The sequence below is a fragment of the Mixophyes fleayi genome, chromosome 9 (genome assembly GCF_038048845.1).
Source record: "Mixophyes fleayi isolate aMixFle1 chromosome 9, aMixFle1.hap1, whole genome shotgun sequence".
Lineage (NCBI taxonomy): Eukaryota > Metazoa > Chordata > Amphibia > Anura > Limnodynastidae > Mixophyes > Mixophyes fleayi.
The window spans coordinates 131,626,866-131,644,161 of record NC_134410.1 but is presented as its reverse complement, the minus strand read 5'-3'; the positions used below and the strand labels follow the sequence as shown (position 1 = coordinate 131,644,161).

The following is a 17,296-nucleotide window of genomic DNA, read 5'->3' as shown; positions in this document are numbered from 1 at the left end:
GTGTGTACCTGACACATCCTTAACATACATCAATATACAGATGTGTATGGTGGTAATCGTTACCACCATTCAAACACCTATAATAAAAATCCGAATGTGTACAACAACGATTTGCATTTAAGCAGACTCCCCTCCAAAACGACGGTCTACGTGTCTGATCGCAGCACCACGCTCCCCGCAAATTATTCCAATACACACATGTCCGGCACCAAACTTTGATGTCATAATGCCCCGAATAAATCTTAATTTAAAGCGGCAATGTCGGGTTATATGTTTAAACACCTAACCTGAGGGGTCCCGCCATTGCCGCTTTAAATTAAGATTTATTCGGGTCACGATGACATCAAAGTTTGGTGCCGGACATGTGTGTATCGGAATAACTTGCGGGGAGCGTGGTGCTGCGATCAGACACGAAGACCGTCGTTTTGGAGGGGAGTCTGCTTAAATGCAAATCGTTGTTGTACACATTCGGATTTTTATTGTAGGTGTCCTCTGTGTCCGAATTTTCTGCACAGTTAAACCGTACCCCACCCGATGTGTAAGCTTCAGACTCCAAGTCACTCCTAACTGCTGCCCCAGACATGTAACATTGTTACCACAATGTAAAGAAACAAACAATGATTGTTGCCAAGTTATATTGTAATGATCAACTTAATAGAATCTCCAGCTCACAAGTAGGTTAAAAACAATGCTAATATATGCTTCATTGTCTACCAGAAGGCAGCAGAAAAGCACAAGGATTGGCAAATATTCATTCTTTTTTTATTCTTGGTAATTACAAACTATATATCAAGCATATGTGAGAGTACCATGTGCTGCCCTCTTGTGGCATTTTTCTAGTAATACATTTTACAGATCGCACAGGTAAGATTCTTAGGGGCATATTCAATTGACGGCGGGATCGCCGAAAATCCCGCGCTCTAAAAATATTACCGTTAATACGGTAATATCTCACTGAATTTCAGCTCGCAGCTCCCCGAGCTGAAATCCAGCGAGTAATTACTGTATTAATGGTATTTACGTGCAATATTACCGTATTAACGGTAATATTTTTCGAGCGCGGGATTTTCGGCGATCCCGCCGTCAATTGAATACCCCCCTTATAATGCTGAGTGAATCTCCTGCCTTGTCCCGCCCAAACAGCATGATTTATCCACATGTAATGGTAACACGTTAAGCAGCTGGCCTTTTCTTAAATTATTAATTTCAGAGCAGCTCCTCAGGTCTGAGCAGAAGTAATTGTCAATAACTATTTCTATGCTGTTCACCTAGGTGTATTCTGTCAGAAAGTGACTGACAGTTACCTCTACTCAGACCACAGATTCACTCATCTAAGGACAACATAGAAATGTGTACAGTGCACAGTATGTATGTCCTGCAGCCTATTAATATTGTACCATAGTGCTCTGCAGCGCCGTACAGTAGGGAAAATAGGGACATGCATAAGACAGGGACATACAAGGTAGACAAAACAATAGACATGAAAACAAACGGTAAGGAGGACCCTGCTCATTAGACAGTTTACATTCTAAGTGGAAGAGGGCACAGCTGTAACAAGAGGAGCGAGTGGAGATTGGGATAGTTGTGAGGGTGCATTAGTGTGAATAGTGTTATCAGGGATAAGGTCACCTCTAAAAAAGAGATGGGTTTTCAAAGAGCGTCTAAAGATTTGAAGGCTGTGGGAAAGTCTGATTGAGTCGGGTAGGGAATGTACCTGAGCAGCACTGGATTTCATATTTGCCCTTCACCCAGTTTACTATTGCTGTAGACCACACCAGATAACCACCAAGTCCATGGCCTCAACCTAAACCATATTCCATCAGTGTAAAATAAATAAATTTAATGTGAAGAGTCTACTAGAAAGGTCTACGTATATTTTAAAAAGGTCTAGAAAATACTTTTTTTTTTCCACTCATTTGCCATACATAGTACAATTCCCTCAAATGTATTTAAGGGAATTTCAATATTATGCTTTAGGAAACACACTGGGTATCTGGAAGTTTAACAAAATTACAATTTGATGTCTGCTATGTCTGTATGTGGCTGGGCTTCATGCTGTAGCCGGAGCGCCCTCTTGTGGCTATTCTCTAGTAACACATCTGTATACATCAGGCTGGGGCGCCCTCTTGTGGCTATTCTCTAGTAACACATCTGTATACATCAGGCTGGGGCGCCCTCTTGTGGCTATTCTCTAGTACCACATCTGTATATATTAGGCTGTCTTAAGATCTGTGATCTTACCGTGGGCTTCTTCCCTTCTTTGAGTAATGTTTTTCTTCTAAGTGGTCCTTCCATGGCGATGACTCCAGATGAGCTTCCCAGAATGCGACTGCATGCACCCAAAGACCTGCACAAATCAACAGCAGCAAATGTGTGTTACAATTGAGGCTGTAGGATGGGCCCTCTGTCCTTCTATTACCTCCTCAGCAGAGCACTATATAATGTGTGCAGTCCTACAGCCACAGTATTCAATGCCAGAATGGAGAGAGGGAGGGGCCTGGTGCTGTCGCAGAGGGAGGGGCCTTGTCTATGTCAGGTGTCCACAATGAATTGTTTCCAACAATAGAGATCAGCTAGTTGGAGATGTATTACGCTACGTGTGATACTTTATTTGGTTTAACATTTCATTGTTTCATTGTTTCTAGAGTTTTACAAGCGTTTTCATGGTTTGTTTCTAAATAAAATAACTGCTAAATGTATGTAAATGTTGCTCTTTGAAAAGCGCAGCATTCTGGAGGGAAAATTAGATTACGACCCTCACTCCTGAGCGATGCAGACATAGAAGAACCTCACCGGCCCCTGTGCAGAGAGGAAGGGGGTCCTCGCTGCCCAGGATAAATATTTTCTTTAAAATTGGAACTGGCTTTAAGTACTAGCTAACCTGAAGAAGACGACCTTCTTTAGGTTAGCAATACTGAATCACAGCATGATGCGCCCACCGTCTGTCTGGTGCAGCTTTGGATACCCCTGATATTGTAAGAGGTGGAAGGATTGAAGAGTCACTAGAGAGATGACATTGGACAGTATTTACCACGTGTGTCACTCTGGTTTGTACTTTCCTAAGTGAACTCCCCCCCCCCCCCCCCCCACACACACACAAGAATAACAATCATGAGTTTTGAACGTTCTCTATCCTGATTTGCACGCTGTGGTGCTGTGACTCGCGGTCCCTCCACCATATACTCACCGGCCCCCGGCCACTCCAGTCTGTATCCAGGCGCTGGATCGCTCGGAGCGCGTGGAGCTGAAAGACACAATACACGTGTGCGCTACTAAGTCTGCGCCTGAACACTTTAGTGCAGATGAAACACAGAATTATACAAGTTGTCATCACCACAGTGTTTATTACAGTGATCTGACAATAAAATGAGTCGGTAGGTAATTTAATAATGTAAGATTTAGGTTATAAATCTGATGGTTATAGCCAAGGACAAGAGATATATTATCACACTGTAATTGTTACCAGAATGATATCTGAAGTGTCTACATACAGTGAATGTCGCTGACTGAACGGATATTCATGGGAACGTGGTCTGTGTCCGTTCACAAAGACACATCGGGTACATAGAAATATAAAAAAGCTTAATGGACAGTCCGCAAAATATTTTAAGAGCATAAAACCTGTAAAACTGATAATTCCCAGGATCCAGCCTCCTCATATTATCCGGGCATAGAGGACTCTCCATCTGATTAGGATGGTATACTGGGGGTATGAAGCTGAGCATCATTTATTGGTGTCTGGGGGACACCAATAAAATTCTATTATATTCACCCAAACTAATGTTTGGGTGAATATAGTGAATCAAATCTTTGGTTAGACCTCTATATCACGTCCTCCTGTCTGACTATAAAGTTATCTCTATCTCGATCTATTATATGGTTTTGGTCACTGATTTTGAACTTGACTTTTTGTTTTAGTACCAAAAGTTTCAAATCTGCCTTCATATTATTGTAAATAAGTTATTTTTGGGGGGTTACTTCGAATAAGACATCCCAATTCCTCTGCAATTGGCGGGTCTCTATCAAGACTGATATCCACTTTTAAACGCTTAATTTACACAAATGTTTAGAACATGAATTGTTTTCTGAAAGGAATACAACTTTGTAAATAGTAAACAGTGGTACATACAAGGTTTCTCTGATTTGAATGTAAGACAATACACAAACCATACACAGAAAACAGGAGAGATACTGCAGCTTCTCAGTCAGTTTTATTAATAGGACAAGCTAAAGTTTTGCCTTGTACCCCTCTTAGGTCATGTGATCCCTGTCATGTGACAACGACTTGCACTTCTCTTTTCGGTCTACCAGATCAGTCTAAGTTTTGCTAAATGACGGCATCCTCTGCAATCTGGTAAGTGTAGTCTGACTATTATATTTATATTATAGAACAGGTGAAGATGGAAGTTACTGGGCATTAGGGATAGGCTCGGGTCTATGAGCTGCACAAGGCGGAGCAATAAGTCACTATTAGGGACCATCGTCCTTTATATTCGCAGAGTGCGACTAGTTGGGGTGAACACTGTCACATTTTAATATCGAATCAGAAGGTTATATAGAGAAAACATCTCAAATATCTTGACTTGTTCTAGGCTTAAGGTGTCACTATGTGAGGGGATAACATGTGACATTAACTAGGGTGGAATAACGTGCGTAGGAGACCAGATTAGTCTTTATGGAGCCGTTCTGAGACCCAACACTTTAATCATTTGTGGAAAGATATCTACAAAGTATAGATTTTACTACGTGACATTTGGTAATGATGATTTTGCTATTAAATATGTTGCACACAAAGAATCTTAGATCCCTGGTGGAATTGTGTGTAATGTATTTATTGGGGGGCAATAAGGGTGGGGATAGAAGTGCAGGAATATTCTGAGTCTTCAGTGACAGTGATCCAACCTCTTTGTTACAATTATTTGATATGTGCAGATATTTAACTCTACCCAAGATTGTAGCTTTAAATAAAACCTCAACAAGTGGGTTCGGGGGCCAGTAAACTTTCCCCACGTTTTTCCTCTGCGTGTGGTTATTAAAGCCTCTCATTAAACTGCTGAATCACGTCTTTGAGATTTCCCATTTCTGTTTTCTTTACTCCTCGTTTGAGAAGATGGGTCAGTAAATAGAGAGAGGTTCATGTGTTAAACAGGCAAATTTACAGTGCTGGTAATTGTCTGAGTTTATCATCTGATGATGATAAAATAGAATCCAACTTAGAAAAAGAGAGCGACAAACTATAAAAAGTCAAAGGAAATAGAAATATTGGTCTTCGCGTGACCTGGCCGGCGCCTATTTTGAAGGAATTCGGCCACGTTGATTTGAGGCTTCGGCACTGGGGGCAGTTAACTATTTAGTGTCAGTGGGAGCTGCTCACCAGACACAGCTACAGTCTACCAGTACGGGAGGAGAGAAGCGCACGGAGCCTCAGACAGCAACGTCCTTTTATTGAGTTAATTGCTGCACTTTGTCCTCTTTCTACAGCCTCCGTGGTGTATTATGACCTGCACACTGTGACTTAGAAATCATTAAACAGAATGCAAGAAAATGTTAATTGATAAGAAACAAAATCAGGAGCTTTGTGTTACAACAGAAAGTTGAGATTTGTTTGGTAATTTGCAGTTTGATAGTCAGGCATGCAGACTGAGAGGATTAGCTGAGTGTGCCCGTCGCCTACACGTAGAGGAGGCCGCCATTCTCTGTCCCGAATAGCGGCCTCCTCTGTGTATGTACGACCGGTACACCTGAAGAGGAGAGACCCACCACCTAACTGTACCTGTATACACAGCTCCGACTCCTGGGAGAGCTCCGTACCGGGACCCTCCAGTTGGGACCCAGCGTGGAATACAAACGACCCCTGTTTGCAAATTTAAACATGAGTTCGAAAACCGTGCATGATGCAAGAAAAAGCATTCCCAAGAAACATGCAGATAAATGCAAATAACAACACTACAGCTCCCATCATCAGAGTCCTGCAAGTAGCATTCTCCATATAGAGGGGCTATTCTTAGTGAACTGCGGTGTAAAGTGATGCTAGTTTTATATAAGGTGCTACAGAACTTCAGTAATAAAAGTCGTTGGGACATTTAACATTCATGTAACCTTTGACTCCACAGGCTGATTATAGCCTCTCAGGGTGACCTCCAATATCCTCATAATCTACAGTATGGCTCAGATTCATCCTGCCAGTTACTACAAATCTATATGAAAAGGGTTCAGGATCTTGTTGGACAGAAGATAGTTGAGATAAGCAGCGTTTGTGCTCATCATACAACTGGCTCCAGCGGTGGGATGTGTGGTAGAACTACTATCGGGCACAGTGAGGAAGCACCTGGGGTTCAGGAGGGTGCATGCAGCGCCACGATCGCAGCCTCAGGTGGCCCTTCCCTAAAGAGCACCCTTGGCGTGTAAAGGATGACCTTGCACTTCAGCCTTCTCATTAACTAAAGCAAGAAGTAGTGTCAAATATCTTATCTCCTGTCATAGTATGGAAACTTTTACATCTATTGCTGTTACAAATTGCTTGTTTATACTGGATAAAGTTGTATTTTACATTTATTGGCTTTTTTTAAAATCTGTAATGTAAGACAAATGTGATATAAATACTAAAGTGACTGATCACTAATTATAACAGTGCTCATGTACTATGTATGTTACACTGTAATGTGCCACGTATGACTATGGGAAGGTCTATACATACGTGGTAACTGTGGTGTAAGTGAAATGTTTTTGGTTTTTATAGTTTGTCCTGTCTGCAAATACAGAAACCCCCAGATTCCATCCTAAAATGTAATTCTTAAGTTGGTCCAATGTGGTAAAGTGATCTGGCTGCATTCACAAATGTATATGTAAAATATACAATAAAAACATTCATATACTCTACATTGTCTCTGTTGGTGAATACTTTGAATTAGATTCCAAAGTCCTCCACACACCACCCCTTCATATACCTCACCCACACATCTCCAAATACGCTCCCTCCTGCCCCCTCAGTGCCAATACAAAGAGGCATCCACTGCGACTGGAGTAGCCATGTTTTCACAACACAGATTTGTCTTTGTGGGGACAGTCAGACTGTGGACCTTGTAAAACCCTTTGTAAAAAACATTATAGAGCCACGGGTCCTCGCATTGCCCCCTTAATACTAGCAATGTAAGTGCCGCTATCTGAAGTGACGTCACCCTGCGTCATGTTCTACAGTCAGGACTGATAGCGGAGCTGCCGGAATAGCGCTGTCACTATTTCTGTAAGTCGCTATTTCCTACTTGACTAAATTACACCAATCTGCATTCTTTTGTTGGGCTTACTCATGACTGGAAAGGTGGTCATCGCTATCACGTGCCCCACCCCATTTCCCGGCTGAGAGAGGTATTAGTGACAGAATTGATGGATTGACTGGACACCTTTCTATACAAGGGATCCATCAATAGCTAAAATGAGAAACTGAAACATTTGGGGGTGACTGATCCCCGACATTTATCCGATATATGGAGTCGGGAGAGAATTTTGAGGTTTTAATTTGCTGATGCTTCGGGGGGAGTCTTGTTTTGCTCCCTCTAGATCAACACGTCTAGTAAGTTACTGATAAAGTGATGGAGTTGTGTCTCTTAGATCTCACTAATTGTGTAACTGTGTGTGAGGAAGTAGAGATTCTGCCAAGCTGTAATTCCCATAACTCCACCTCATAATATAGGAATTATGTTTATAGAAAAGACATCTGTGTAAGGAATATAGTACACTGAACACAAATGGAACATACAACATTGTACGTGGAAACCGTAACACAGTTGGATGCTTGTAGATATTTATTATGATTTTACTCTATTATTGTATCCCTACCCAGCATGAATCCACCGACACTTCTGTCTGCATCTTATTATTCAGATGTATTCAGTGACTCACCTGTCCAGGACCGAAGACACCTCCTCGCTGAACTCAGAACTTTCACTGCTCCCTGAAACAAATGGAAAGAAGGTAAAAGATGCATTTAACTGTTCAAAAGAGAAGTGACACATCAATAATACATTATATTCTGTAAGGTATTGTATACAAAATTGCTGCCTATATGAGACACTACACCCCCAACATGACCTGACCACTGGACATGATCATAATACAATTCTATTACAATCTATACAGACATAGGACACTACACCCCCAACATGACCTGACCACTGGACATGACCATAATACAATTCTATTACACTCTATACAGACATAGGACACCACACCCCCCCAACATGACCTGACCACTGGACATAATACAATTCTATTACACTCTAGGACACTACACCCTCAACATGACCTGACCATTGGACATAATACAATTCTATTACACTACACCCCCAACATGACCTGACCACTCACCATGATCATAATACAATTCTATTACACTACACCCCCAACATGACCTGACCACTGGACATGATCATAATACAATTCTATTACACTCTTTACACACATAGGACACCACACCCCCCCAACATGACCTGACCACTGGACATAATACAATTCTATTATACTACACCCTCAACATGACCTGACCACTGGACATAATACAATTCTATTACACTACACCCCCAACATGCCTGACCACTGGAAATGATCATAATACAATTCTATTACAATCTATACAGACATAGGACACTACACCCCCAACATGACCTGACCACTGGACATGACCATAATACAATTCTATTACACTCTATACAGACATAGGACACCACACCCCCCCAACATGACCTGACCACTGGACATAATACAATTCTATTACACTCTAGGACACTACACCCTCAACATGACCTGACCATTGGACATAATACAATTCTATTACACTACACCCCCAACATGACCTGACCACTCACCATGATCATAATACAATTCTATTACACTACACCCCCAACATGACCTGACCACTGGACATGATCATAATACAATTCTATTACACTCTTTACACACATAGGACACCACACCCCCCCAACATGACCTGACCACTGGACATAATACAATTCTATTATACTACACCCTCAACATGACCTGACCACTGGACATAATACAATTCTATTACACTACACCCTCAACATGACCTGACCACTGGACATAATACAATTCTATTACACTCTAGGACACTACACCCCCAACATGACCTGACCACTGGACATGATCATAATACAATTCTATTATACTGTATACAGACATAGGACACTACACCCCCAACATGACCTGACCACTGGACATAATACAATTCTATTATACTACACCCCCAACATGACCTGACCACTCACCATGATCATAATACAATTCTATTACAATACACCCCCAACATGACCTGACCACTGGACATAATACAATTCTATTACACTCTAGGACACTACACCCCCAACATGACCTGACCACTGATCATAATACAATTCTATTACACTGTATACAGACATAGGACACTACACCCCCAACATGACCTGACCACTGGACATGATCATAATACAATTCTATTACACTCTATACAGACATAGGACACTACACCCTCAACATGACCTGACCACTGATCATAATACAATTCTATTATACTACACCCCCAACATGACCTGACCACTGGACATGATCATAATACAATTCTATTATACTACACCCCCAACATGACCTGACCACTGGACATGATCATAATACAATTCTATTACACTCTATACAGACATAGGACACTACACCCTCAACATGACCTGACCACTGGACATGATCATAATACAATTCTATTACACTCTATACAGACATAGGACACTACACCCCCAACATGACCTGACCACTGGACATAATACACAATTCTATTACACTACACCCCCAACATGACCTGACCACTGGACATAATACAATTCTATTACACTCTATACAGACATAGGACACTACACCCCCAACATGACCTGACCACTGGACATGATCATAATACAATTCTATTACACTCTTTACACACATAGGACACCACACCCCCCCAACATGACCTGACCACTGGACATAATACAATTCTATTACACTCTATACAGACATAGGACACTACACCCCCAACATGACCTGACCACTGGACATAATCATAATACAATTCTATTACACTGTATACAGACATAGGACACTACACCTCCAACATGACCTGACCACTGGACATAATACAATTCTATTACACTCTAGGACACTACACCCCCAACATGACCTGACCACTGGACATGATCATAATACAATTCTATTATACTACACCCCCAACATGACCTGACCACTGGACATGATCATAATACAATTCTATTACACTACACCCCCAACATGACCTGACCACTGGACATGATCATAATACAATTCTATTATACTGTATACAGACATAGGACACTACACCCTCAACATGACCTGACCACTGGACATAATACAATTCTATTACACTCTATACAGACATAGGACACTACACCCTCAACATGACCTGACCACTGGAATTAAAACAATTCTATTACACTACACCCCCAACATGACCTGACCACTGGACATGATCATAATACAATTCTATTACACTCTATACAGACATAGGACACTACACCCTCAACATGACCTGACCACTGGACATGATCATAATACAATTCTATTACACTACACCCCCCCAACATGACCTGACCACTGGACATGATCATAATACAATTCTATTATACTACACCCCCAACATGACCTGACCACTGGACATAATACAATTCTATTACACTGTATACAGACATAGGACACTACACCCTCAACATGACCTGACCACTGGACATGATCATAATACAATTCTATTACACTCTATACAGACATAGGACACTACACCCCCAACATGACCTGACCACTGGACATAATACAATTCTATTATACTACACCCCCAACATGACCTGACCACTCACCATGATCATAATACAATTCTATTACAATACACCCCCAACATGACCTGACCACTGGACATAATACAATTCTATTACACTCTATACAGACATAGGACACTACACCCTCAACATGACCTGACCACTGGAATTAAAACAATTCTATTACACTACACCCCCAACATGACCTGACCACTGGACATAATACACAATTCTATTACACTACACCCCCAACATGACCTGACCACTGGACATGATCATAATACAATTCTATTACACTCTATACAGACATAGGACACTACACCCTCAACATGACCTGACCACTGGACATGATCATAATACAATTCTATTATACTACACCCTCAACATGACCTGACCACTGGACATAATACAATTCTATTACACTCTATACAGACATAGGACACTACACCCTCAACATGACCTGACCACTGGAATTAAAACAATTCTATTACACTACACCCCCAACATGACCTGACCACTGGACATAATACACAATTCTATTACACTACACCCCCAACATGACCTGACCACTGGACATAATACAATTCTATTACACTACACCCCCAACATGACCTGACCACTGGACATGATCATAATACAATTCTATTACACTCTATACAGACATAGGACACTACACCCCCAACATGACCTGACCACTGGACATACTACAATTCTATTATACTACACCCTCAACATGACCTGACCACTGGACATGATCATAATACAATTCTATTACACTCTATACAGACATAGGACACTACACCCCCAACATGACCTGACCACTGGACATGATCATAATACAATTCTATTACACTGTATACAGACATAGGACACTACACCTCCAACATGACCTGACCACTGGACATAATACAATTCTATTATACTACACCCCCAACATGACCTGACCACTGGACATGATAATAATACAATTCTATTACACTGTATACAGACATAGGACACTACACCTCCAACATGACCTGACCACTGGACATGATCATAATACAATTCTATTACACTCTATACTAGAGATGGGCGGGTCCGGTTCTCCGAGAACCGAACCCACCCGAACTTTGGGTATCCGAGTACCGAGCTGAGCAGCTCGGTACTCTCCCGCCAATTCCGAATCCAAATCGAGGCCGAACGTCATTGTGACGTCGTCGGATCTCGGGACTCGGTTCTCGCGATACTTCAACTTTATAAATACACGCCTCCACAGCAATCCATCGCCATTTGACAGAGGGAGAGAGCAGGGTGTAGTCATAGGCTAATTAGAGCAGGGACAGAGAAAGAATACAATATTGTTCTTGCAATTGCTCTAACCAAAATCGCTAGTGCAGAGAGGAGGATAGAGGTTTATTATTTTTTCTTCATATTTGGCACTCCCCAGCGCTTTTGGGTTGTCCCCCATAATTGTGCATTAATATTTCTGGCTGTCAAAAGTCATATCTGTCAGCAGTATCTACTCAATAAATGTTAGCACTCCTCAGTGTTTTTGGGGTGTCCTCTCTAATTGTGCATTAATATTTCTGGCTGTCAAAAGTCATATCTGTCAGCAGTATCTACTCAATAATTTTAAGCACTCCTCAGTGTTTTTGGGGTGTCCTCTCTAATTGTGCATTAATATTTCTGGCTGTCAAAAGTCATATCTGTCAGCAGTATCTACTCAATAATTTTAAGCACTCCTCAGTGTTTTTGGGGTGTCCTCTCTAATTGTGCATTAATATTTCTGGCTGTCAAAAGTCATATCTGTCAGCAGTATCTACTCAATAAATGTTAGCACTCCTCTGTGTTTTTGGGGTGTCCTCCCTAATTGTGCATTAATATTTCTGGCTGTCAAAAGTCATATCTGTCAGCAGTATCTACTCAATAATTTTAAGCACTCCTCAGTGTTTTTGGGGTGTCCTCTCTAATTGTGCATTAATATTTCTGGCTGTCAAAAGTCATATCTGTCAGCAGTATCTACTCAATAATTTTAAGCACTCCTCAGTGTTTTTGGGGTGTCCTCTCTAATTGTGCATTAATATTTCTGGCTGTCAAAAGTCATATCTGTCAGCAGTATCTACTCAATAAATTTTAGCACTCCTCTGTGTTTTTGGGGTGTCCTCCCTAATTGTGCATTAATATTTCTGGCTGTCAAAAGTCATATCTGTCAGCAGTATCTACTCAATAAATGTTAGCACTCCTCAGTGTTTTTGGGGTGTCCTCTCTAATTGTGCATTAATATTTCTGGCTGTCAAAAGTCATATCTGTCAGCAGTATCTACTCAATAAATTTTAGCACTCCTCTGTGTTTTTGGGGTGTCCTCCCTAATTGTGCATTAATATTTCTGGCTGTCAAAAGTCATATCTGTCAGCAGTATCTACTCAATAATTTTAAGCACTCCTCAGTGTTTTTGGGGTGTCCTCTCTAATTGTGCATTAATATTTCTGGCTGTCAAAAGTCATATCTGTCAGCAGTATCTACTCAATAATTTTAAGCACTCCTCAGTGTTTTTGGGGTGTCCTCTCTAATTGTGCATTAATATTTCTGGCTGTCAAAAGTCATATCTGTCAGCAGTATCTACTCAATAAATGTTAGCACTCCTCAGTGTTTTTGGGGTGTCCTCTCTAATTGTGCATTAATATTTCTGGCTGTCAAAAGTCATATCTGTCAGCAGTATCTACGCAATGGATTCAAAGCAGTCCACATATGATCTAAATGAGCAACCAGGTTCTGTCACCAGTCCTGATGTTAGTGTTCCCAGTACGTCATCTGGCCAAGGCGATGTCAAACAACAGAGTGTTTTCAAATTAGTGCAAAAAACAAAAACCAAAAAAAAATTTACTGTATTGAAGCGAAAACGAAGTGTAACTGAGCAAAAGTTAAGTGACGATAAAAAAAAAATTGCAAGCATGCCATTCTACACACGCAGTGGCAAAGAGAGAATGAGGCCTTCACCTTTGGCTATTAGTGGCAGATCCCAAAAAGTTACCCAGCCTACAATTGGTGCACAACTACTGTTACGCGTCAAAGCTGAGCTGCAAGATACCAGTGAGGCATTACAGGAGAATATTTGCTCTGATTCACAAATGACAACAATCCCTGTGGAGAGTCCATCCAACAGTGGGATGTCTAATCGTGAGCATTCTGCTGATGTGTGCCTTAATAGCCCGAGTGTAGCCGGTGATACCCAAATTGAGGATGCCACTTTGGAATTAGAAGAGGATGAGGGGGAGATTTGTGTAGGCGACGAGGGCGCTAATGAGGATGTTGATGAGGATGAGGTTGTTTGTGTAAGTCCTGCACCAGTGGCAGCAGTTCTGGCACGTGACAAGAAAAAGGCCATTGTCATGCCTGGGCATAAAACAAAAAAATCCACTTCTTATGTGTGGAATTATTTCTACCCAAATCCAGACAACAATTGTATAGCCATTTGTAGTGTATGTGAAGCCACAGTCAGTCGAGGGAGGGACCTTAACCATCTTGGAACCTCGTCTATGTTACGCCATTTAACGAGAGTTCATGGCAAAGTGTTGGGAAAAGCTGAAAGTTCTTCCCAAAAGAATACAAGCACTCCCTCATCAGCTAAGACCCTCCGCTCACCGACATACCGACGGCCACAAAATACACCCACCACACCATCCTCATCAATATCCTCAGTAGCGCTCGGAGTTAGCCCGGCATCCCACTTAAGGCTGGATGACTCCGGCACTATTATTGATTCCTCTGAAGAAAGCGTTAGTCCTGCTGCTGCTGTTGCTGCTGCTGGGGGTGAATCGTCATCCCAGAGGCAGGTGAATAAAATGAGCAGTCCTACATTTCAGCAATTAACTGTGAAACAATCCTTTGCGAGGGGAAGCAAATATGACAGCAGTCACCCAGTCGCCAAGCGAATCACAGACGCCATGGCTGCAATGTTAGTGTTAGATCTGCGTCCAATCTCCACCATAAACGCAGCTGGTTTTTCACAGTTAATTGAGGTTTTGTGTCCGCGTTACAGAATTCCATCGCGACACCATTTCTCCCGTAAAGCTATTCCACAACTATACCAAAAAGTGTGTAAAAATGTAGAGATTGCGCTGAAAAATGCCATTCTGCCCACTGTTCACTTAACCACAGATATGTGGACAAGTGGAAGTGGCCAAACCAAAGACTATATGACTGTGACAGCCCACTGGGTTGGTCATTCACCTTCACCAGCAGGAACAGCAGCAGCATGTACACCACTACGTAACATTTGTCACAGGCAGGCCACTCTTTGTATCACCGGCTTCACTAACAGGCATACGGCTGACAATTTGTTACGCAAACTGAGAGATGTGATTGATGCATGGCTTATACCACTCGGACTCTCCCCAGGGTATGTCATTTCAGATAACGCCAACAATATAGTGCGAGCATTACAGCTGGGTGATTTCCAACATATTCCCTGTTTTGCTCACACCATCAACTTGGTGGTGCAGAGCTTCCTACGAAACAACCGTGAGGTGCAGGAGATGCTTTCGGTGGCCCGTAAAATTTCAGGCCATTTCAGGCATTCAGCCACAGCATGTAGGAGATTACAGCAGCTCCAAGAGCAGTTTAACTTGCCCTGCCACCAACTTAAGCAAGAGGTGGTAACTCGGTGGAATTCCACCCTGTACATGCTTCAGAGGATGGAGGAACAGCGCAAAGCCATCCAAGCATATTGCACAAGTCATGACATTGGGAAAGGAGGGGGGATGTATTTCACTCTTGCACAGTGGGGAATCCTTTCAGTGCTGTGCAAGGTGCTGAAACCATTTGAAGTTGTGACATGTGAGGTCAGTGCAGACTCTGCTAGTTTGAGCCAAGTCATTCCTTTAATTAGACTATTGGAAAAGCAGCTTGAGAAAATGAAGGAGGAGCTGAAAGCAAGCAATTCAGCAAAGTATGTTGGCCTTGTCGATCAAGTACTTAATTCGCTTCACAATGATCCTCGAGTTATTAAGATCTTGAACTCGGATCAGTACGTTTTGGCCACTGTGCTTGATCCAAGGTTTAAAACCTACATTGAGTCTTTACTTGTAAATGAGCGAGATGTGAACTTTTGCAAGGAGCTATTGCTCAGCAAGTTGGCCGCTGAACTGGGCCTCGGCTTGACGACGTGTCCTCCTTCACTTTCTCAAGCTGTTGCTCGTAAAAAATTAAATTTCCAAAAAAGAAGCAGGGAAGACACAGGGGGCAGACGAGAACAATTTAACATCTGGGCTGGTTTGAAGGATTTTTCAAAAAAAAGTGTCACTTTGCCCATAAGTCCATCCAATATGAGTATAAACATGCAAAGGATGGTGGAGGATTACTTTCAAGAGGTAGTTGATATGGAAATGTCAGACAGTCCCTTTCCTTACTGGGAAGAAAAGCAAGCTATTTGGAAACCCATGTACAAACTTGCTTTGCAATACCTAAGCTGCCCACCCTCCAGTGTGTACTCTGAACGAGTGTTCAGCACAGCAGGGAACTTAGTCAGTGATCGCCGTAGAAGGTTACTTCCCAAAAATGTGGAGAAAATGATGTTTATAAAAATGAACTACATCTTCCACGAGGAAGGCCTTCACCATCCAAGACATGCAAGCACTGACTGTTCTCTAATGGCGGATTCAAGCGGCGATGAATTGATAGTCTGTGATGATGACGATAACACTGATGAGGGTGAGGATGAAGCTGAAGATGATGCCGATAACATCTTTTTAAAACTTTCTATGTAAGTGTAGGGTGCAATCTACCCCCAAAGAGGAAAGGGACTTGTGGCATTTCCATATCACATACCATCTTGAAAGGCTGCTGTTAGGGCAATTTATCCTTAAGGGTAGGGTGTCATAGACAGAGTGACCCTAAACTGGCTTTGTCCATTTTTCATAATATTGTACAGTCTATAATGGCTGAATTTTTTAGTATTTTATACAAGTGGAGGGGGGCCTAGAGAGACAGAAACCAAACTGGCTTTCTCCATGTCAATTAATATTGTACAGTCTATAATGGCTGAATTTTTTAGTATTTTATACAAGTGGAGGGGGGCCTAGAGAGACAGAAACCAAACTGGCTTTCTCCATGTCAATTAATATTGTACAGTCTATAATGGCTGAATTTTTTAGTATTTTATACAAGTGGAGGGGGGCCTAGAGAGACAGAAACCAAACTGGCTTTCTCCATGTCAATTAATATTGTACAGTCTATAATGGCTGAATTTTTTAGTATTTTATACAAGTGGAGGGGGGCCTAGAGAGACAGAAACCAAACTGGCTTTCTCCATGTCAATTAATATTGTACAGTCTATAATGGCTGAATTTTTTAGTATTTTATACAAGTGGAGGGGGGCCTAGAGAGACAGAAACCAAACTGGCTTTCTCCATGTCAATTAATATTGTACAGTCTATAATGGCTGAATTTTTTAGTATTTT

At 41.7% G+C, this 17,296-nt stretch overlaps 1 protein-coding gene and 1 long non-coding RNA gene across 11 annotated transcripts in view; one reads left to right on the top strand and one right to left on the bottom strand.

Moving 5' to 3' along the window:
- RALGPS1 (Ral GEF with PH domain and SH3 binding motif 1) overlaps positions 1 to 17,296 on the bottom strand; it is a 312,153-nt gene that overhangs the window by 5,732 nt on the left and 289,125 nt on the right. For 6 of the 8 annotated variants that reach the window (XM_075185799.1, XM_075185803.1, XM_075185806.1 and 3 more), the window contains 4 exons: positions 7,900 to 7,951; positions 5,774 to 5,854; positions 3,188 to 3,244; positions 2,242 to 2,347 (listed from right to left, as the gene is read on the bottom strand). In XM_075185799.1, the coding sequence (XP_075041900.1) occupies positions 2,242 to 2,347; positions 3,188 to 3,244; positions 5,774 to 5,854; positions 7,900 to 7,951 (296 nt within the window). The remainder of the gene's footprint in view (positions 1 to 2,241; positions 2,348 to 3,187; positions 3,245 to 5,773; positions 5,855 to 7,899; positions 7,952 to 17,296) is intronic. The other 2 variants (XM_075185804.1, XM_075185807.1) reach the window with 1 other exon arrangement.
- LOC142101365 (uncharacterized) overlaps positions 1 to 17,296 on the top strand; it is a 485,133-nt gene that overhangs the window by 451,824 nt on the left and 16,013 nt on the right. For all 3 annotated transcript variants that reach the window (XR_012678987.1, XR_012678985.1, XR_012678986.1), the window contains one exon: positions 7,882 to 7,971. This is a non-coding gene — a long non-coding RNA (uncharacterized LOC142101365). The remainder of the gene's footprint in view (positions 1 to 7,881; positions 7,972 to 17,296) is intronic.